Source organism: Bufo bufo, chromosome 3 (assembly GCF_905171765.1).
Source record: "Bufo bufo chromosome 3, aBufBuf1.1, whole genome shotgun sequence".
Taxonomy (NCBI): Eukaryota; Metazoa; Chordata; class Amphibia; order Anura; family Bufonidae; genus Bufo; species Bufo bufo.
The window spans coordinates 236913734-236936342 of NC_053391.1; the positions used below are offsets into that span (position 1 = coordinate 236913734).

Genomic DNA, 22609 nt, shown 5'->3' on the forward strand with positions numbered 1-22609 from the left:
CTGATGGGCCCTGCAGCAGAGTGTAATATAATTTCTATTCAATTGGTAAAACCTGCATCAAAATCATGTAACATATACTGTACAGTGAACTGGCATTTTGTGTTGGTTTTTAGGCAATCTCCACAGTGGCAACATGGCCTATTAGTTTTGACCAAAGTGTTCTTTTAAAGGGGTTCTGCAGGCCTGTACCTAAAAAGATTTTTTAAGCTAACCTGTGGATAGAAGACACTTTGAGCAATACTTACTCTTCTGTAGCCCTGCCAATTCTGCAATCCCAGCTGGAATCTCTTCTTCTGACATTGTGACTGGAGGTGCTCCTATGTCTTCTTGTTCAGCTGCATAATGTAGATGAACAGGAAGAAAGCCAGCCAGCGTTCATGTGATCCCAGCCAGGATTGTGGAATTGAGCGATGGAAGGGTAAGTAGCAAGTGTCTTCTGCCCAAATGTTAGCTGAAGGAGACATTTTCAGTACAGGCCTGAAGAACCCCATTAAGGCCTGTAAGGGCTCTTTCCAGCAGGAGTGGGAGGTTTTTAGCACAAATACACTTGTAAATCTAGATTGTCAATTTATTTACTTTTTGCTTTTCTTGGTATCAATCTGCATATCACTACTAGTAAACACACTCTTTATCTGACATGTAGTTTGTCCTAATTTATTGGTTGTTTACTCCCTAGGAATAACTTTTTCATAACACAGATCGTAACAGGCAAGGCACTTGGATTATGAAAGATACATGTTACTAATGGAAAAGAGGAATTGTCATAGGAAGATCTAAAATAGACATCATTGTCCCACAATAGCAGCGATATGGGAGTCTGTTCTAAATTAGTCATAGAGACTTCAAGTGTGACATGTGGAAGGAACCAGAAGGGTGGGACCCTCTGCCCTCTGGAAACAACTGATAAAATATGTCCCCTTTTCACTCAGTGCCAGACAGGATGCGGGTGAAGTGTGTTCAAAGGCATGCAGGAATAAACATAGGAAATCAATCTGCACTATGACATCACTCTGACCTGGTACACGCTCTCGAATCAGACATCTAACTCGCCTGAATCGTCACTGATAAGACAAAGGAATGTGAGATGGATCACACTAGGTGTGTCAAGCTCAGAATGGCCATTACTACAAACTTTCCAAAACACAGCAACATAAAAAGATATATTTTATCTATAGAGCACTGATAAAACTGTAATTCTAAAAGACAAGTATTAACAGTAAACACATCATATAAAGTTTAAAGAGGTTTTCCAGGAATTATTTAACCCCTTAAGGACTCAGCCCTATTTCACCTTAAGGACTTGGCCATTTTTTGCAAATCTGACCAGTGTCACTTTAAGTGCTGATAACTTTAAAACGCTTTGACTTATCCAGGCCATTCTGAGATAGTTTTTTCGTCACATATTGTACTTCATGACACTGGTAAAATGAAGTAAAAAAAAACATTTTTATTTATAAAAAATTACCAAATTTACCAAAAATCTTTAAAAAATTGCAAATTTCCACGTTTCAATTTCTCTACTTCTATAATACATAGTAATACCTCAAAAAATAGTTATTACTTTACATTCCCCATATGTCTACTTCATGTTTGGATCATTTTGGGAATGATGATTTATTTTCTGGGGATGTTACAATGCTTAGAAGTTTAGAAGCAAATCTTGAAATTTTTCAGAAATTTTCAAAAACCCAATTTTTAGGGACCAGTTCAGGTCTGAAGTCACTTTGCGAGGCTTACATAGAAACCACCGAAAAATGACCCCATTTTATAAACTACACCCCTCAAGGTATTCAAAACTGATTTTACAAACTTTGTTAACCCTTTAGGTGTTCCACAAGAATTAATGTAAAAGAGAGATACAATTTCAAAATTTCACTTTTATGGCAGATTTTCCATTTTAATATTTTTTTTCCAGTTGCAAAGCAAGAGTTAACAGCCAAACCAAACTCAATATTTATGGCCCTGATTCTGTAGTTTACAGAAACACCCAATATGTGGTCGTAAACCGCTGTACGGGCGCACGGCAGGGCGCAGAAGGAAAGGAATGCCATGCGGTTTTTGGAAGGCAGATTTTGCTGGACTGTTTTTTTTGACACCATGTCCCATTTGAATCCCCCCCCTGATGGACCCCTAGAGTAAAAACTCCATAAAAGTGAACCCATGTAAGAAACTACACCCCTCAAGGTATTCAAAACTGATTTTACAAACGTCGTTAACACTTTAGGTGTTCCACAAGAGTTACTGGCAAATGGAGATGAAATTTCAGAATTAAAATTTTTGGGCAAATTTTCCATTTTAATCCATTTTTCCCAGTAACAAAGCAAGGGTTAACAGCCAAACAAAACTCAATATTTATGGCCCTGATTCTGTAGTTTACAGAAACACCCTATATGTGGTCGTAAACTGCTGTACGGGCACATTGCAGGGCGCAGAAGAAAAGGAATGCCATACGGTTTTTGAAAGGCAGATTTTGCTGGACTGGTTTTTTTTGACACCATGTCCCATTTGAATCCCCCCCCTGATGGACCCCTAGAGTAAAAACTCCATAAAAGTGAACCCATGTAAGAAACTACACCCCTCAAGGTATTCAAAACTGATTTTACAAACGTCGTTAACACTTTAGGTGTTCCACAAGAGTTACTGGCAAATGGAGATGAAATTTCAGAATTAAAATTTTTGGGCAAATTTTCCATTTTAATCCATTTTTCCCAGTAACAAAGCAAGGGTTAACAGCCAAACAAAACTCAATATTTATGGCCCTGATTCTGTAGTTTACAGAAACACCCAATATGTGGTCGTAAACCGCTGTACGGGCGCACGGCAGGGCGCAGAAGGAAAGGAATGCCATGCGGTTTTTGGAAGGCAGATTTTGCTGGACTGTTTTTTTTGACACCATGTCCCATTTGAATCCCCCCCCTGATGGACCCCTAGAGTAAAAACTCCATAAAAGTGAACCCATGTAAGAAACTACACCCCTCAAGGTATTCAAAACTGATTTTACAAACGTCGTTAACACTTTAGGTGTTCCACAAGAGTTACTGGCAAATGGAGATGAAATTTCAGAATTAAAATTTTTGGGCAAATTTTCCATTTTAATCCATTTTTCCCAGTAACAAAGCAAGGGTTAACAGCCAAACAAAACTCAATATTTATGGCCCTGATTCTGTAGTTTACAGAAACACCCCATATGTGGTCGTAAACTGCTGTACGGGCACATTGCAGGGCGCAGAAGAAAAGGAATGCCATACGGTTTTTGAAAGGCAGATTTTGCTGGACTGGTTTTTTTTGACACCGTGTCCCATTTGAATCCCCCCTGATGCACCTCTAGAGTAGAAACTCCAAAAAAGTGACCCCATTTTAGAAACTACTGGATAGGGTGGCAGTATTGTTGGTACTAGTTTAGGGTACATATGATTTTTGGTTGCTCTATATTACACAAGGTAACAAGAAATAGCTGTTTTGGTACCGTTTTTATTTTTTGTTATTTACAACAGTCATCTGACAGGTTAGATTTTGTGATATTTTTATAGACCAGGTTGTCACGGATGTGGCGATACCTAATATGTATACTTTTTCTTTATTTATGTAAGTTTTACACAATAATATCATTTTTGAAACAAAAAAAATCATGTTTTAGTGTTTCCATAGTCTGAGAGCCATAGTTTTTTCAGTTTTTGGGCGATTATCTTAGGTAGGGTCTAATTTTTTGCGGGATGAGATGACGGTTTGATTGGCACTATTTTGGGGTGCATATGCCTTTTTGATCGCTTGCTATTACACTTTTTGTGATGTAAGGTGACAAAAAATGGTTTATTTAGCACAGTTTTTATTTTTTTTATTTTTACGGTGTTCATCTGAGGGGTTAGGTCATGTGATATTTTCATAGAGCCTGTCGATACGGACGCGAGGATACCTAATATGTCTACTTATTTTTTTTTCCTATTTTTTACCAATTTTTTTAAACTTTATTTGGGGAAAATGCCGTTTTTGTTTATTTTTACTTGAAACTTTTAATTTTTTGGGGGGAAAACGTTATTTTTTCAACTTTTTTTTAACTTTATTTGTTGTCCCACTTTGGGACTTCAACTTTTGGGGGTCTAATCCCTTTTACAATGCATTCCAATACTTCTGTATTGGAATGCATTGGCTGTATGAGTAATACTGTGTGTATTGCTCATACAGCTTCCGGCCTGTGAGATCCAGGGGGCTGGATCTCACAGGCTCTTCACCGGAAGGCAGTGCAGATGCCTAAGGAAGGCATCGCGCTGCCTTCCATGCCATCGGGTCCCCCCTACAGCCGCATGGGGACCCGATGGCACCGCCGCCCTGGATCTGCGGTTTGCGGCGATCGCCGATGCGGGGGTGTCACATGACCCCCCGGCGTTGTGACAGGATGCCCGCTGAATGATTTCAGCGGACATCCTATTCCGATTAACCCCCGCCGCGCCGCAATGTAATTTTCAATTTAGGATGTACCGGTACGCCCTGGGTCCTTAAGGACTCGGCAAACATGGCGTAACGGTACGTCCTAAGTCCTTAAGGGGTTAAAATGGTCACGAGCAACCTGACCTAGAATGTGAGGAGTACTGGTTGCATCCATTTGCAGATCTGCTTAGGGGCAGGTTCGGACTGGCTCACAGGTGAATCAACAATGGGCTCCTGAGCAAGGTGGGCCCCTAGTCCCCCTTGTACAAGTAGAATATGACAATGTTGACTGACTGAACTACATATAGATATGCAGCTTCAAGCATCCCAACCAGTCTATGTTCATATAAAATATTGGGCAGGTTAACAGAGTACCCAGTTTATTATTATAGAAGCATCGGTTGGCTGAGATGACTTCTAGGTACAGAGGTATGCCAAACAGTATCCTCTTTACCCAGGGACTTGCCCTGTCAAAATCGCTGCACGGATCCTTATAATCAGTCATCTTGTAGTGTCTTGTTGCTGCTGCCATTTTGTGAGCAGGTAGTATTTGCATATAGCTGTACAGTGGATCCCCAGAATGAATTTTACCGGTGGGCCCTTGGTAACTCAGTCTGATAAGAGTGGGGCGCACTACACTGGTCTACAATAGACGGTAGTGATGTGATCCTGCCTGCAATAAGCCATCATGGCTGAGCAGCCTGACAGGCATTCACCAATATGTAGTATATGTGCCAGAGTGTAGTGTGTAGTGAGGCCTTGCCTCTTCAACCCCATAGCCATCTCTGCAAGTTGATGCAATCAGTCCTGCTCTTATTCTAGAACAGGTTGCTGGTGGCCATTGTAAAGCATTCTTGGAGAACCCCTTTAACTATTTTACTGCAGTCTCTAAAACCATTATTGACACTATAGCACTGTGTGACTGTGAAGCTTAGATTTTCCATTTTTGACTACATATCTTTAGATCAAGCCATTGTTTTTGTGCTTTTACATTGCATGTTTAAAACAGTGTTTTAAATTTCCCATGGCTGGTTGACAGCAATTGTTTTAGGGCTTCCGCTGCAAGGACTTCCATCATCCCACCAGAATATGATGCCCAGTTGTAGAGTTGAACTTCACCACAGCACTGTGTCTGCTCAGCAGCTGACAGGTTTCTTGGGAGGTTTTCACCATATGTTTTGTCCTTTTATGCCACAGTGTTCTTTAAGCGTATCTTTAGGGCTTCATTCATTATTCATCATTACTTTTATAAAGGAAGATGGAATGCCATCATAGACCACCCTTTTCAATTCCAGTAAAAAAGGAACTGTTCCATATGACTGGTACAGAAAATTACTGGTAGGTTTTGGCAAGGTAGACCTAGGTGACTACCCCACGTGACCTCTAAGGGCAGTGACTTGCTGCAGTGGTCACATGGAGTTGTCAGGCACGCTATTGCTGTAGAACCAGAAAGAAAGACCACCAAGAGCCCCCAATCAGAGCCACTGGAACAGTTGAAGCTTCAAATGATGAGTAAGGCTACATGCACATGACAGTGAAAAAAGTCAGTTAAACATGGATAGACTGTCCATTTTTAATGGAAGTTTTTTCACTGATGCCTTCCTGAGAAACAGACGCAGAAAAATGGACCCTTTCAATTGTATGGGGGCAGTCGGTCATCGGACAAGATAGAACATGTTCTATATTTTGACTTCCGTTTTTCACTGACTGTCAAAAAAACTGCCATGTTAATAACCCCATAGACTACTATCGGTCTTAAAACGGACATATGATGGCTGTTAAAAAACATCCACATGTCCATCCACATGTCTTATGCATGTAACATTCCAGACTGTCAGTTTAATTTTTGTGGAACTTGAAAACTCACTTTAAAAGATCCCATGATTGTAGGTCCCCAAGATTGTTTTCCAGGCACCGCTTTTGCACTATTAGTAGTGGCTGTGCCTTGTATTACAGCTCAGACCTATTCACTTTAATGGGACTTAGCTTCAGAGAGCTGCAATAAAAGTTAAGTCACAGTCACAAAAAAGTAGAGCGCTGAGCCTAGTAAACAATGAAGGGGATGCAGTGATCGCTGAAGCATCACTGTCCCTTGCAAAAGCTGATTGTGGGTGTGCTAAGATTTGGATCTCATTAATCTAATTTTGATGGCTTACCCAAAGGATAAGCCATCAATATTATATTCTCACAAAAGGCCTTTAATGTAAAGGATGTATTTAAAATAGTTTATGGAGCCCTGCTAATATGTACCCTGGTTGCTCTTTTGCTTAGTGATTAGACATCATGAGACTGAAAAGAAAGTCATTTTTCAGACTAAGAAACATAAATTTGTGAGGAAGCCCCAGCCTTATACCACCCCCAACAGAGCCAAATACCACAGTCCATCACAAAATACTGCCAGCAGCACCAAATACATCCCCAAAAACTTCCACTGGATGGCCGTGAGGAGCGCTCAAGCGGCCCTCTGGGCATCGGCCCACCGGAAATTTCCCTGTAAGGTCTATGGCCCCAGGTATCAAAGAAAATGACTTTACCTGCTTTATAGCCAAAGTAATGTAAGATGTATGCATTATAGGCAAAGGGGACAGAGAGGTCCTTTTAGTACAAGTTACTGCATATGATAGCAAGCTGTGGATACATGTACTTTTGATCTAAAATGCAGTATGCGATCATTTATATTTTTTGCATGTAAGTATAAGTAAAAGCATGTGTGAGATGATATGGTATTACACATTTACTACGGAGAAACAAGGCAATCTATAGCTTAGAATCTCTAAGTGTGGACAGAATGCTAATCAGTGACCAAAATGTGTTAAAGAGGTTAGCAAATATATTAACTCATAGGGATATAATAACATTTCTGTCATGTAAGAAACACAGAAATCAATCTCTTATACATACCCAACCCAAAGTGGTGCTCTGTGGGTGTTTTGGGCGCTTTCCTGGATGAAGCAAATATCAAGGCTTAAAGGGAACCTGTCATGTGGATATTTGATTATAATCTAACTAATTATATACAATCATTAACTACTAAAAAGTACCTTAGATGTTTTCACTTACTGGTGTGACAGATGGTTATCTCATAATATACACACAAAGATGCCGCATGCCGCATGCTAATGAGCTGATTGGAGTCCGGCGTGATGTCATTGAGTCCAGCGTATATTTAATTCAGAGCTATAGCCACTCCCCTGCTGGTTAATATGGAAACAAACTGTCATTTAGCAGCAGGTGGGCGGGGAGAGTCAGGAGCTCATGAATATTCATGACTCATCATTATCAGCTGGAGCTTTTCAATACAGGATGTTGGCAGATTGACTGGGTCAATTAAAGAAAGTGACCCAGCATTGTGCTAAGAGAATCAGTCACTTATTTATGTTGCCCTTAGTTAGGACACCATAAAACTGGTGACAGGTTCCCTTTAAATTTCCAGATACTTTTTAAATGTTAGTAGAGATGAGCGAATCGAATCCCACGAAGTGAAATTCGATCCGAATTTTAGGATAAATTCTATTCGCCTAGAAGCCGAATTCCCTCGTGCTTCGTGTCAGCGAATCAATTTATCCAGAAATAGTATAAAAAACTAAAAAATTGAAACTTACCGCCTCCATTTGCTTGCAATGAGATCTTCAAGCAAGATGGCGGCGGTCGGCCCGTTGCTAGCAAATGGAGGCAGTAAGTTTGATGTAATTTTTTTTTAATCGTTAATTTTACTGTTTTTAAACTCAGATGCCGCGATCATGTATGAACGTGGCATTTGAGGGGTACAATGATGGGGGCGGCGCCATCGCAGCTGCCTGTTATTGCAACCGCTACTAAAAATGCGCTTCATGACGAAGTAATTCCTCACAAAGCAAAAAAAAATCATTTTTAATTCGGCAAAGCAGCCGAATTGAATTTTGAAGAAATTTGCTCATCTCTAAAAGTATGCTAAATTACACCAATATTTTACAGTAGATTCTTCAATATTATAATATAAAGTTTTATAATATAACCTGTTACTATGAAATACAGTGCAATGTGCAGGCAGCAACTTATAGAGCAGAATGACCTGACCAGACTGATATTGAATTTTTTCCAGCAAATTTATATAAAATGTGTAATTTTACACATTTAAATCTCAGCTCATTCTGAGCTCAGTATGGCCCATTCGGCTATTATCAGTGATTCATAGCATTCTCTGTGTAAGTGTAAATACAGGGATAAAATGGCCGCCATGTACAATTGAGCTCAGAAAAAGCTAAGATATAAACGTATAAATTACAAGTTTAAGGCCTCATGCACACGACCGTTTTTCGGGTCCGCATCCAAACCGCAGTTTTTGCGGCTCGGGTGCGGACCCATTTACTTCAATGGGGCCGCAAAAGATGCGGACAGCACTCCGTGTGCTGTCCGCATCCGTTGCTCCGTTCCGAGGCCCTGCAAAAAAAATATAGCATGTCCTATTCTTGTCCATTTTGCGGACAAGAATAGGCATGTCTACAATGGGCCGCCCATTCTGTTCCGCAAATTGCGGAAGGCACATGGGCGGCTTCCGTTTTTTGCGGATCCGCGGTTTGCGGTCCGCAAAAAACAGCACGGTCAAGTGCATGAGGCCTTACAGAATCTTTTCCCACAAAACTATATATCAATCTGTTCAGCTCCTTCTGCTCTATAACATGGCGCTTGCAGATTGCACTGCATTTTGTGTTGACAGGTTGTTTTTAAGACTCAGTATGGACACTCAATATTTTCAGTACTGCAGCACTACTCACGTAGAAGTGAATGGAACAGCACTACATTAATGAACTCTGTCCACTATACGACAGACAGAGCTGAGTAGTTCCAGCATCTATTTCTGGCTACTCGGGAACAGTTGATCGATGGGGTTGCGGGTTGTCGGACCCTCACTAATCTGATATCGATGGCCTATCATATAAAAATCCTGGAAAACCCAGTTAAGTACCATGATACATGAACAGTTATTTTCCTAGTTCATAATGAACTAATGCCCATGTGAATATAAAAACCCTGCAATCTGTTCAATCCAATATGTTACATAGTTACATAGTTGATAAAAAGCATACGGTAAGTCCATCAAGTTCAACTGAGGGATAGGTGGGGACGCGAATTCCAAAAGGAAGTGAGACTCAGATTTCTACACATTTTCATAAGTATTAACGCCATTTACTTTTAAGAATTCTAAACCCTTTTTAAAACTGTCCACTGTTCCTGCTGTGACCACGTCCTGAGGAAGTCTATTCCACAGATTCACGGTTCTTACAGTAAAGAAGCATTGACGCTTATGGAGACTGAACTTTTTCTTCTCCAGTCAGAGGCAGTGCCCCCTTGTCTTTTGAGGGCATTTTACATGGAACAGTTTTTCACTGTATTTTTTTATGGCCCATTTATATATTTGTATAGGTTAATCATGTCCCCCCTTAGACGTCTCTTCGCAAGACTAAATAAATTCATATATTTTAATCTTTCTTCATAACTAAGACCCTCCATGCCCCTTATCAGTTTAGTTGCTCTCCTCTGTACTTTTTCCAGCTGCAGTGCATCCTTTCTATGGACTGGTGCCCAAAACTGAACTGCATATTCCAGATGAGGCCGCACCAACGCTTTGTAAAGTGGTAATATGACATCTCTGCCCAGCGACTCCATGCCTCGTTTAATGCATGACAATATCCTGGTGGCCTTAGAAGCAGCTGATTGACATTGTATGCTGTTATTTAATCTACCATCTACAAGGACACCCAAATCCTTCTCTATAAGTGACTCTCCCAGTGTTACATCACCTAGGACATATGAAGCATAGAGATTATTACTACCAAAATGCATAACTTTACATTTATCCACATTGAACCTCATTTGCCAAGTTGATGCCCAATCACTCAGAGTGTTCGAGTCAGCTTATATTTTATGAGCATCTTCCATAGACTGTACAGTACTACATAGCTTAGTGTCATCTGCAAAAATAGAAATGGTGCTATTAATCCCGTCCTCGATATCATTAATAAATAAATTAAATAATAGAGGGCCCAGCACTGAACCTTGGGGTACACCACTTATAACCATTATGAATAGGAATCATTGACAACAACTCTCTGGACACGGTCCTTCAGCCAGTTTTCAATCTATAGACCTTACTTTACCTATTAAACAGCTGACTTCTGTCCTTGGTAAACGGATGTTGGTTATCACTTATAATATTATTTACAGTCACATACTCCTGTATATAGTCCCTTAAGAGTCCTTCAAACATGTTTCCCACAACAGAAGTTAAACTAACTGGTCTATAATTACCTGTGAAGGGCCTAGATCCTTTTTTTGAATATGGGCACCACATTTGCCTTGCGCCAATCACTTGGCACTGTACCAGTACCTAGAGAGTCTTTAAAAATTATAAACAGGGCACAACAATGACTGAACTGAGCTCTTTAAGCACTCTTGGGTGTAATCCATCTGGACCCAGAGCCTTGTTCTCATTTACCTTATTTAACTTATCTTGCACCATATCTACAGTTAGCCAATTAAGTATATTACTGTATGTACTAACAGCCCCTCAGATTTGTATTTTTTAAATGCCCTTTTTCTGTCTTTTATTGCCCTTTTTACAGTAGCGGTATGCCATGGGGGGTTTAATTTTAGCAGTTTATACTTGTTACCTAAAGGAATAAATTTTTTGTGCAATTACTCAATGTGGATTTAAAGCTCTCCCATTTATCCTCAGTATTATTATGTGACAGTAGCTGCTCCCAGTTTATGCCCTGAAATGCTGCCCTCAACCCAGGGAAATTAGCCTTTTTAAAATTCAGTGTCTTTGCTCTGCCTGACAGAGTTTGCTTCTTATAGTTTAGGGGGAATATAATTATATTGTGGTCACTATTACCTGGTGTTTCTCGAACAGTAACATTTTGAACAAGCTCTGCATCATTAGAAATTACAAGATCCAACAGAGCATTGCCCCTAGTGGGAGCTTCTACAAACTGACCCATAAAGTGGTCCTGCAGCAAGTTGAGGAATTTTCTCCCCTTTGCGGTTGAGACAGAATCATGATCCCAGTCAATGTCTGGGAAGTTAAAATCTCCTATTATGACCACTGTACCAGCCTGTGCAGCCCCCTCTATTTGGTTATACAGTTGCATTTATATCTCCTCTGTGATGTTAGGGGGTCTATAGATTACCCCAAGTATTATTTTTTCAGTGTTTATTTTTTCAGTGTTTAAATCCCTTTGAACTTCCACCCATAAGGTTTCTACATCCTCACCATCCTCATCCACAATTTCCTCTTTCACACCTGTCTTTAGATCACTCACATACAGGCACACGCCAACACCTTTTCTTTTGACAGTGTCTTTCCTAAATAGTGTAAAACCCTCAATATTTACACACCAACTACATCTATGTGTTCTTCTAGTACCATAGCCTCCAGTTCCCCCATTTTTCCAGCTAGACTTCTGTTATGCTTACAGTAGATACTGCATGTACTGTATGTTACGTCAAGGTTGTTGTTCTTTATACTGTATGTCACGTTCTTGCTAGGAGAAAATTACATTTAATACAACTGTGCTGCAGTAGAAAATATAAACCAGCAGAGATTAGATGCAGAATTGTCCAATTATCATTTTACCATATTTACAAAATATAATTAAACTTTTATTCAAATGTCAACATGTGCTACATGGGAAAGGGCCAAGTCTTCCCTGGAGCCTCAGTATTTCCAAAGTGGAGACACTGTTCGTGACAAACTTGGTTTAAGCTTCCTTAACTTCAAAGTGAAGCTAAACTGGTTGCAAGTGGTGTGTTCTTTTTTTTCTCCAGTTCTGGCACGTTTTAAAATTCATTTACACATTTGTACTGTGATGCTAAAGTAACTTATTGGAAACATTGAACAGGAAGGGAGTTCCTTGACTTTACAGTGTTCTTAAGAAGGGCTTGAGACAAGGTTTGCACGTGTTCATCCACATGGGCTACAGAATTATTAGTAGTGAGTACAACTGTTAACCCCTTTCATGGTAATATGTCAATGGTCCTGCCACTGGTCAATGGTCCTGACACTGTAATTTGTAGTAAAAATCATAAAGGAATTACAGAACATCATACATCTTCCAAATCAAATACTAATAAAGTATAAAGGGGTTGGTGTGGCATGGTAGGTTTCAGACTCCTGGGAGCCCAACAGATCAGCAGAACTAAGGGACCTTTTAGATGGGCCAATGATGAGAACAATTATCAGGGACAAATGTTTGTACACTGATTGCTGGTTCCTGATAATCTTCCTGTGTAAAGTTGCCGCCGATCACCCAACGAATGAGCAAATTCTAATTGTCAGGTGATCACACCTTCATCCCTAAATGATAGCAATCCGCAAACAGAAGGGATAATTGCTGCATGTAAATGCCTGGAAATCATGTAAATGCCTGGAAATCATCAGGAACAAATGGTTCGTTTTCAATAACTGCCCTGAGTATCAGGCTATGTAAATGAGCCCTTAGGCACTTGAATGCAGCTTAGATGCAGTACCAACAAAAATACATATGCCTTGATAAAATACGATGGAAGTGCTGCATATTCTGGAACACCATGGCCCTTTTTTTCTGGTAATTAGTTGGGGCCCTGAGGTTTGAACCAATCACACATTAATGACCTATCCAGTAAACTTTTATTTTACCTGTAACAGAAAAACACAAGATTCTTATATCATGGAGATGTTAAATGAAGAAATTGACAAATGGGTGTTACCAAATGAGGGTGTCTCTGCAACCCCCAACACTGTCCAAGCAGTACTGACAATGTTAGACTGTTTTGGTATGCAATCCTTTGACAAGTGGAATAGTTCTGGCCAGTTTTCAATTTATTCATTAATTTCTAGTAAGAAAAACAATATAACACAGAGTTCAAAGAACAGGTGCTCCAGTATTCTTATGACATGGAGGATACAAGTATTTACTAAAACAGTCATGTCAGGAGAGCTGACATATCCTCCTGATTGGTTGATGGATTGTCACGTCCATCAATCACATGGCCTTTCTGCGGTGAATGTGATCGGCTGCAGTACCAAACGTACCCACTATATGATGTACAGCAATGTGCTTGGTATCATATGAAGAGGCTACAGGTATCACATGAAGAGGCTCAGGCCCCTATCAAGCCTCAATCAATGAGAGAACCAGAGCATTAAACCAGGCACCCCCTGCTCTGAAGAGAGAGGGTGTCTAGTTCACAGGAAAAGGTCAGAAATTGATGGAAACACCACCGAAATGGTTCGGGAACAGCATGGAGAGGATGTCTGGATGCATCTTGGAGTCACAGGTCGCTTCTGAAAACGATGTTGTCCAAGTAGTACGCCACTTTTACAGACTGACAATAATACGCACAAAAGATAAAATAGATTTTAGAGGAAAAATGTTAGAAAATTGTTAGGAAACATGCTTTCCTGTATATTTACTTGTATATAAAGTGCAAGTGCTGCCAAAAATTACAACCTGTATATCACATAAAGGAGGGCCTCATTCACATTGTGGTACAATTGTTCATGTAGTGGGACTCCTACACTCATAAAGCCTATGCACTAAGTGAAAGGACTGCCAAAAATTACAAGGAAGCGGCACTCCAATACACCCTTTATTACACATAAATGAGGGCATCATACACACTTTTGAAAAATTATGATTGATGGCCTGCTGGTGACCCTCAAAAACATTAGGAGCAAGGGCCTGCTGGTGACCCTCTAAAACATTAGGGGCGAGGGCCTGCTGCTGATCTTTACATCTAAAACATTAGGGGTGAGGGTCTGCTGCTGAGTTGACCCTCTAAAACATTAGGGGTGAGGGTCTGTTCCTGAGCTGACCCTCTAAAACATTAGGGGTGAGGGCCTGTTGCTGATCTGACCATCTAAAACATTAGGGGTGAGGGTCTGCTGATGAGCTGACCCTCTAAAACATTAGGAGCGAGGGCCTGCTGCTGATCTGACCATCTAAAACATTAGGGGTGAGGGTCTGCAGCTGAGATCACCCTCTAAAACATTAGGGGCTAAGGCCTGCTGCTGATCTGGCCATCTAAAACATTAGGGGTGAGGGTCTACGGCTGAGCTGACCCTCTAAAACATTAGGGGCATGGGCCTGCTGCTGATCTGACCATCTAAAACATTATGGGTGAGGGCCTGATGGTGAACCTCTAAAACATTAGGGGTGAGGGTCTGCTGCTGAGCTGACCCTCTAAAACATTAGGAGCAAGGGCAGCCTAATAAGCATGTTGATATGATGGAGGAGGAGGAGGAGAAAAGGAAGATTGAACCATATAACCTTTTTTGTGGTGGAAGGGGTGCATGGGAATACATTTAAAGTGCCTTTATGTTCAGCCGCTTTCCTCTGGTGGAATAGAGAAGTCAGGGGCAATCCAGGCCTTGTTCATTTTGATAAAAGTCAACCTGTCAGCATTTTCAGTTGACAGGCGGATGCGCCTATCAGTTATTATGCTCCCAGCAGCACTAAATACCAGCTCTGACAAAACACTGGCGGCAGGGCAGGCCAGCATCTCCAAGGCGTAGAGCTCCAGTTCGTGCCACGTGTCCAGCTTGGACACCCAATAGTTATAAGGCACAGAGGGATTATTGATGACGCTGAAACGGTCTGCTATGTACTCCTTCACCATCTTCCAAAACGTTTCCCTCCTTGTGACAATAGGCCGCGCATCATGGTGAGGGTACTGGCGGGGTGTCATGAAACTGTCCCAGGCCTTGGAGAGTGTTTCCCTGCCTCTGTTGGAACTGCTGTGTGTTCCCCTTGACTCCCCTCCTCGGTTGCCCAAGGAACTGCGTACTCTGCCGCCAGCATAGTCAGCTGGAAATTTTTGGAGCAATTTTTCCACAAGGATCTGCTGGTATTACACCATTTTGCTAGTCCTCTCCACCACAGGAATGAGAGATGAGAAGTTCTCTTTGTAGCGGGGGTTGAAAAGGGTGAACAACCAGTAATCGGTGTTGGCCAAAATGCGTATAACGTGAGGGTCACGGGAAAGGCAGCATAATTTAAAGTCAGCCATGTGTGCCAGAGTCCCAACAGACAAGACTTTGCTGTCCTCATCATGAGGATGACTCTCAATCTCATCATCCTCTTACTCCTCTTCGGCCCATCCACACTGAACAGATGGAAAAAACTGCTATGGGTACTACCCTCTGTAGCGGAGGCAACCGTCTCCCTCTCCTCCTCCTCCTCATCATTATCTAATTCGCGCTGAGAAGACGAACTGAGGGTAGTCTGGATATCACCCTGTTTACTTTCTTCCCCCATTTCCACCTCTTCCACATGCAAAGCATCCGCCTTCATTGTGAGCAGCGAGCATTTCAGTAGACACAGAAGTGGGATGCTTACGCTGAGAATAGCGGCATCGCCGCTCACCATCTGTGTTGATTTCTCAATGTTGCGTAAAACCTCATTGCTTGTGAAGAGCGGAAGCTGACTGGAAAGGCGACGACCATGTTGCAGCTGATATTCCACTACTGCCCTCTGCTGCTCACAAAGCCTGGCCAACATGTGGAACGTGGAGCTTCAGCGCGTGCTCACGTCGCACAACAGTCAGTGAGCTGGCAATTGCAAGCGCTGCTGCAGCATTGCCAGACCGGCGGCAGCTGTAGATGACTTTTGGAAATGGGCACACATGCGGCGCACCTTCACCTGTAGCTTAGGCAAATTGGGGTGTTTTGAGAAACCTCTGAACCACTAAGTTGAACACGTAGGCTAGGCAAGGTATGTGTGTGAGCTTGCAGAGCTCCAAAGCTGCCACCAAGTTACGGCCATTATCAGACACAACCATGCCTGGTTGAAGGTTGAGTGGCGAGAGCCACAGCTCAGTCTGGTCCCTTATACCCTGCCACAGCTCTGCGGCGGTGTGCCGTTTGTCACCTAAGCAAATTAGTTTTAGCACGGCCTGTTGACGCTTCCACACTGCAGTTCTACACTGCTTACAGCTACTGACTGATGGCTGACTGGTGCTGCAAGATGAGAATTCAGAGGTGGGAGTGGAGGAGGAGGTGGAGGAGGAGATGGGGGGGGGGGGTTGCAGCCACTAATGTAGGTGGTGGCGGATATCCTGATGGAATTAGGGCCCGCAATCCTTGGCGTCGGTAGCACCTGTGCCATCCAAGGGTACGACTCGCTCCCAGCCTCCACAACGTTCACCAGGTGTACCGTCAGTGACATCATATAAAAAGTTCATATAAAGGTTTAGTTACTCTTTAAATAGTTGTATGGAGCAGACTCATGCACAGAGAGAAGGGGCTCCTTCTGACCTTTGATCAGAGCCCCCACCATGAATTATAAGTTTATTCCCATTAACCATAGCATCTTTTCTTATATCTGTTTTATGTCATGAAACTAAGTCTAGCACTAAATACACTGTTCTCCATGTAATAGGATGGCCATGGGGCACTGTAATAGTGATGTGCCCCAAGGAGATCCTGTTAAGATCTCAAATTCCACTTTGGCAAGTGGTCTTCCACCCAAAATATGCTTTGTGACTTTTTAACTTTTTACAACAGCTTCACCACTACTCCAAAAAGTGGGCAGGAAAGGGCAGCCACAGGTGAGAGCTCTGTGGCCTGACTCATTTAACAGCATGTGTGCCAGAAAATTGCCACACGTTACCACAGAAATCTACTCCAGCTCCAAGCTCAGTTCTTTTACACAGACAGCAGTAGATTTGAATTTTTTTTTAAAGAGGCTTGCGCTTCTTAATAAATTAGTCAAATCTTTCTTCAGTGGGCTTTTTACTAAGACTGGTGTGTGTGTGAAACACAGATCTTAGTAAATGACCCCCAAATTTGCCACTAAGACATCGTAGGTTCCTCACTTTTCTTAAATCCTCCAACTCTTGATGCTCCAACAGTCTTATATTACTGCTACCCCCAATACGGTGCCAGTTGTGTTCTCCAATGCCTCTAAATACTGTTCCTACAAAATAACAATACCATTCAGTCTCCAAAGAGCTCCCAAAAGTTCTACCAATAGTAATAATGCTCCCTCAGAGTGCCATCATTATAAATAATGCCCCCTACAGTGATAATGCTCCCCAAGGGTTAGCCTTGTTATTAATGCCCCACATATTGTGCCCAATAATAATAATAATGCCCCCATGGACCCCCCCTCCCCCCAGTATTAATAATGCCCCACAGGTCCCCAATAGTGATAAAGTTACCCAAAGTTTTCTCAGTAGTAATAAGGGCCCCTAAAGTGCCCCCAATAGTAAACAGGCCCCCCTGCAGAGCCCTCAGCTGTTACAATGATACCTACAGTGCCTCAAGTAGTTCTAATGCCCCCTATAGTACCACCAATAGATATAATGCCTCCTAAAGTACCCTAAATAATTTTAAAGGCTCCCTGTAGTTTCTCCCAGTGTTTATAATGCCCCCTTAGTGCCTCCTGTAGTTATAATGCCCCCTGCAGCGCCAATAGTAGTTATAATCCCTCCATAGTGCCCCCAATAAGGATAATATCCCCTCTTGGACCCTCTGTAGGGCCATAAATAAGTATAATGCCCCTATAAGTGCCCCCAGTAATTATAATGACTTCTTTAAGAGCTCCAGGTGGCATAATGCACCAGTAAGTATAAGGTTCCCTACAGTGCTCCCACTAAGTATAATGCCTCCGGTAGCATCGCAATAGTTATAATGGGCCCCTATAGTGCCCTCAGTAGGTATAATACTCCCCTGTAGTGCCTTTAGTAGGTATGATGCCCCCTATAGTGCCCATAGGTATAATGCCCTCTATAGTACAGTGCCCTAGTAGGTATAATGTCCCCTGTAGTGCCCCCAGTGCTTATAGTGTTCCTATAGTTATAATGCCTCCACATAGTGCTCCCAAAAGGTATAATGCCCCCTTTAGTGCCCCCAGTACTTACAGAGCCCCCCTGTAGGTTTAACCCCCCAACAGTGTCCCCAATACCATCGTCTACCAATGTCAGTTAGCAAAAAAAAAACATACATGACTTCCCGCAGCTGTCTGTGATGCAGGCCACAGCCTCTTCCGACCTGCGGCCTCTCATGCCGGCTTCTGGACTCAGCTGGTCAAGTTGAAGTCAACACTGCACCTACATCTTGGCAAGGCATGCATGCTGACACCGTCTCAGACATGGTGCAGATGATTGCGAAGTTCTATTCTCTCATAGGCCTGTTGCCCAGGAGAGTGAGTAGTCTGCCAGAGAACCATTGACTACTGTGTCCTGCTGCAGAGATTTAATTGTATCGCCATTCTAAGGATGGTAATACAGTTGTATAGTGTGCGGCCACAACATTCGGGGCCCTGGAAAAACATCCGTGGCTTGACCCCGGTGATCCCCCTGACACTGTCCCATTTTTTGTGCCACCATTCACTACATCCTGATGCTGCACTGCATCAGGTTCGAGATCAGTGCCATCTTGATTTGAACAAGAGCTGGTAGCGAGAAGGGTAATAACATTAGAAAGACCATTAGCTATTAGATTAATCCAATAGCCAATGCAGAACTGCAGGTAGGTTTCAACAAGAGCAAAAGTTCATTTTTGTGGTTTTAGCCATGAATCTAAATACCATGGCAAAGACAAACTGACTTGGTGGGGCTCTCACTGGCATACAATGCTCTTCCTCCATGACAACTGCATGAAAATTGTATATCACCAGGTGAGGGACCCTAAAAACAGAATGACTCCTGGTAAACTGGGAGAGTAGACTTGTCTGCAGTCAGTCAGTTATAACCATGCCTTCTTTGAAAGGGGCATATTCATCAATGTATTTGGATTCAGACTATGCCATATTTATCAAGCCTGCCAACACTTTTTCTGACACCAATTTTCCTTACAAAAGAGGGTGTGACCTGCACAGTACACTGGTTGTACAAAAGACTTCTATCACCTTTCTGCCCAAAGTGACAGTGTGCCAAATAGGAGAGATCAGTAACTCCACCACATTCCACAAGCTACTTGTGTCGCATTGATACATACAGTGCGCGCTGCGCAAAGATTCCATGCTAACTCTATATTACATCTGTGTTAGTAAATATGTTACAATTTTTGTAGGGTCATTGAGATATCCGGTTTAAACCATATAGACTAGCTTTTAATGAAAGTAATATATTGCTTGCTTTTAATCATATAATATTTAAAAAAAACAGACAATAATGCCTAAGTATAGTATGCTTTTCTACAACATTTTGTCCAAGCATCTCTATCCACAAAACATAAGTTAGACATAAGGAAGAATCTGTGGCTCAGCTCTACTAAAAGTCATTTTCTACAAGTATCTACTCACCAAGTGCAGCCAGGATGCTCATCGCTAGAAGGATTTGCCCTCTTGTCCAGGTTCTAAGGCTGCATGGAAGCATCTTTTTGCCTGTAGGTAATAGTAGTAGAGCAGAGGAAACCAGGTCCTGGGTTGCAGTGCCCTGGAAGGTCAGAGCTGCAGAGGGAGAGAGACTGTTGTGTGTGTTCCAGCCTCAAGCACAAGTGAGGTGGAGTTACAAAGGTCCCATGTTTCATATGATATGTTATGTGCCCCCCTTCAATGCTATTACGTAAAGTAGGGGGAGGATTAACCTTTCATGCAAGGCACTCTACTACTTCTCCAACAGAACAGTAAATATCACTAGAGGGTTGAACATGATGCTGTTTCTCAGAGTCTACAATAGGGAGATTTTACTAGTTTGAAATTACTTTGGTTCTTTTTTATTATAAAACCTTGTGTAGATATAGCTGAAAAGTCAGATCAGTCATATTCTCTGAGAAAGCACGCTTTAGAAAATCATGGAGAATAAATGCATACTGCTGAAGCCAGATAGTTTTGATTTAAAATGTATCCGTTCTTAATTTATATTTCACTATTTATTATTATATTTCTATGTATCCTCTTTTAGGTCTCAAAGCTCCACAGAGCTCCAACCACAGTTTTTTTTCCTTTTTTTCAGCAGCAGGGTAACAGAGGATCTCCAGGAACAAACACTGATGGTCCTCACTGATCAGCAGACACTGAGAAACTGAGCTGTAATACCATGCAGAGCTACAGGCAAGGATGGGGTGTGATGCCTGGATAAACATTAAACAGGCTTAAAGGGGTTGTCCATCCTCAGGAGGAAACAGGGACAACACAGGGGATTCGTCTGATAGAAGCTGATCATTGCTTACCTTCTAGATCTTGCACCACTGCTCTGGTTCCTCTGCTGGAATCTATTTACCCGACTGCATCGGTGACGTCATGTCAACAACCCATGACCTCTGCAGCCAATCACTGGCCTAGGTGCTGATACTGGAAACCCCTTTAAGGCCTCTTCATTCTACTTATGGGTAGTTGTGGGTACTTATAGTATGGGACTGATTCTCCTAATCCTACCTAATCACTGGCAGTGGTGTGTATAGTTTAAAGATCATCTGTTAGCACGGTCAACCTTACTAATTCAGACAAACTGATAGGGTTGATCCTGCTGATTAAAATTATGCCATGTGAAAATAGCTTTGGCATTCCTGATAAAAAAAAGATGCTCATTCTTTATGCAAATAAGGGCCCTCATTTGCATAAAGAAAAAAAAATCCTCAGGAATGCTGCAACTGATTTTCAGAAAAACACACAGGAAATGGCTTGGAATAGCCGCTCAGCCAATCACTAGTTCAGGCGAGTCACTGTGGCAGCCAGTGATTGGATGAACGGCTATTCTAATTAATTGTTGACCCAAGATCAGGAACTGGAGATCAACAGGTATGTGCCAGAGTAGCATTGGTACTTCAGTGTCAGATGCAAAGAGGTATCTCCCAAGAAATAGAACCATCTCGCCAGTACCACCTATTGGTAGTGGCTCCTATGAGTCCAGATCCGACTTTTCAGCAAGCTTTGCGATTTGACAGGGGAAAATAGCCAAGCCAGATAGCCATCCATAGATAACTGTTTCGGAGTGGTTCCCCCTCATCAGTATGGAGGAGGATTCTGGTTGGTTCAGTGCAATGCCTTGGAAGCAGCTTAAGGTCCCTTTACATGGGACGACGATGTACCAGCAGATTGTCGGGAGGCGAGCGTTCCTTCCAACAAATGCCCGATTGCTGGTGAAGGAGACTGGTATACTTACATGCAGCGATCTCCTCCAGAGTAAGGGGAGGGGCGGTCACTAATGCCATTGCTGTTCTCCATACCGACTGGAGATTGTGGCCCGATCTGCTGCTGGTAAACGATCATTTTTGCATGCGAACAAATGATCAGAATACCAGACGAACAAGCATTTTGCTTGTTCATTGGGTATTCAGCGGCACATTTACACCACCCGATCATCGCTGACTAGCGTTACTGTGAATGCTTGTTATCGATAATCTATGCGATTCTCAGCCCGTGTAAAGGACCCTTTAGGCAGGGTGCTGAATCTCCTTAAAGAGACCTGTCCTGAAGGGAGATTTATGGCAAGGGCTAATTAAGCCGAATACTTACTAATAGGCTTATTGTGAAAGTCTTGCAGTAAAAGGATGTGGTATACACATGTCAACCTACTGGCTGTTCCATCCCATAGATCGTTGCATCCCATAGTATACATGTCACCCGTGTATCTGTAGAGAGAGAACTGTTAGGGGCACCGGACATGAAAAGTGATGTCACTGTAGCGTGTATCTGCTTATGAGTACATTGCTAGGTGTTGTCATGTGTATACAATGTTCTCCATGCAATATTTTTTCACAAAATAGATGTTACATCTGCACTGCAAGACGGTTTACTTTCCACATAATTCAACGACTGGACATACAATGGTCAGTTACCCATGGATTACTTCAAGATGCAGAATTTTTAATGACCCCTGCTATGGCCCTTTGACTGGCACATGACCTATGGCAATTTTACTTATTAGGATATAGCAGTGCTGCTAATAAAAGCTCTTGAGGAACCCTGTTCATGCTGAGTCTATGTCCTCCTTGTAATACAAGCTAAATTCATTATATGGAGATAGATAAACACTGCTTAGCTTCCTGCATTTCCTCCACGATCTGGTCACGTTATAGGTTCACATTGTAGGCATAATATTGTAGGCTAAGGGACTGCAGATTGCCTTACACGGCCCAGAGTCTAGTTGTTGCTGAGCAACGTAGCTGAATGTTCTTCATTTCCTTCATAATGTATGTTTTTGTAATTGAATTTTAACCAAACAAGACGTGAACGACTATTGTAAAAATAAAATGTACTGAAAACCATATTGAAGTTGA

At 42.1% G+C, this 22609-nt stretch overlaps 1 protein-coding gene across 2 annotated transcripts in view; it reads right to left on the bottom strand.

The window, feature by feature from the left end:
- CD34 (CD34 molecule) overlaps positions 1–19872 on the bottom strand; it is a 134540-nt gene extending 114668 nt beyond the window's left edge. For both annotated transcript variants that reach the window (XM_040424059.1, XM_040424058.1), the window contains exon 1: positions 19692–19872. In XM_040424059.1, coding sequence (XP_040279993.1) covers positions 19692–19764 — 73 coding nt within the window. In that variant the 5' untranslated portion in view covers positions 19765–19872. The remainder of the gene's footprint in view (positions 1–19691) is intronic.
- Positions 19873–22609: the final 2737 nt, after the last annotated feature.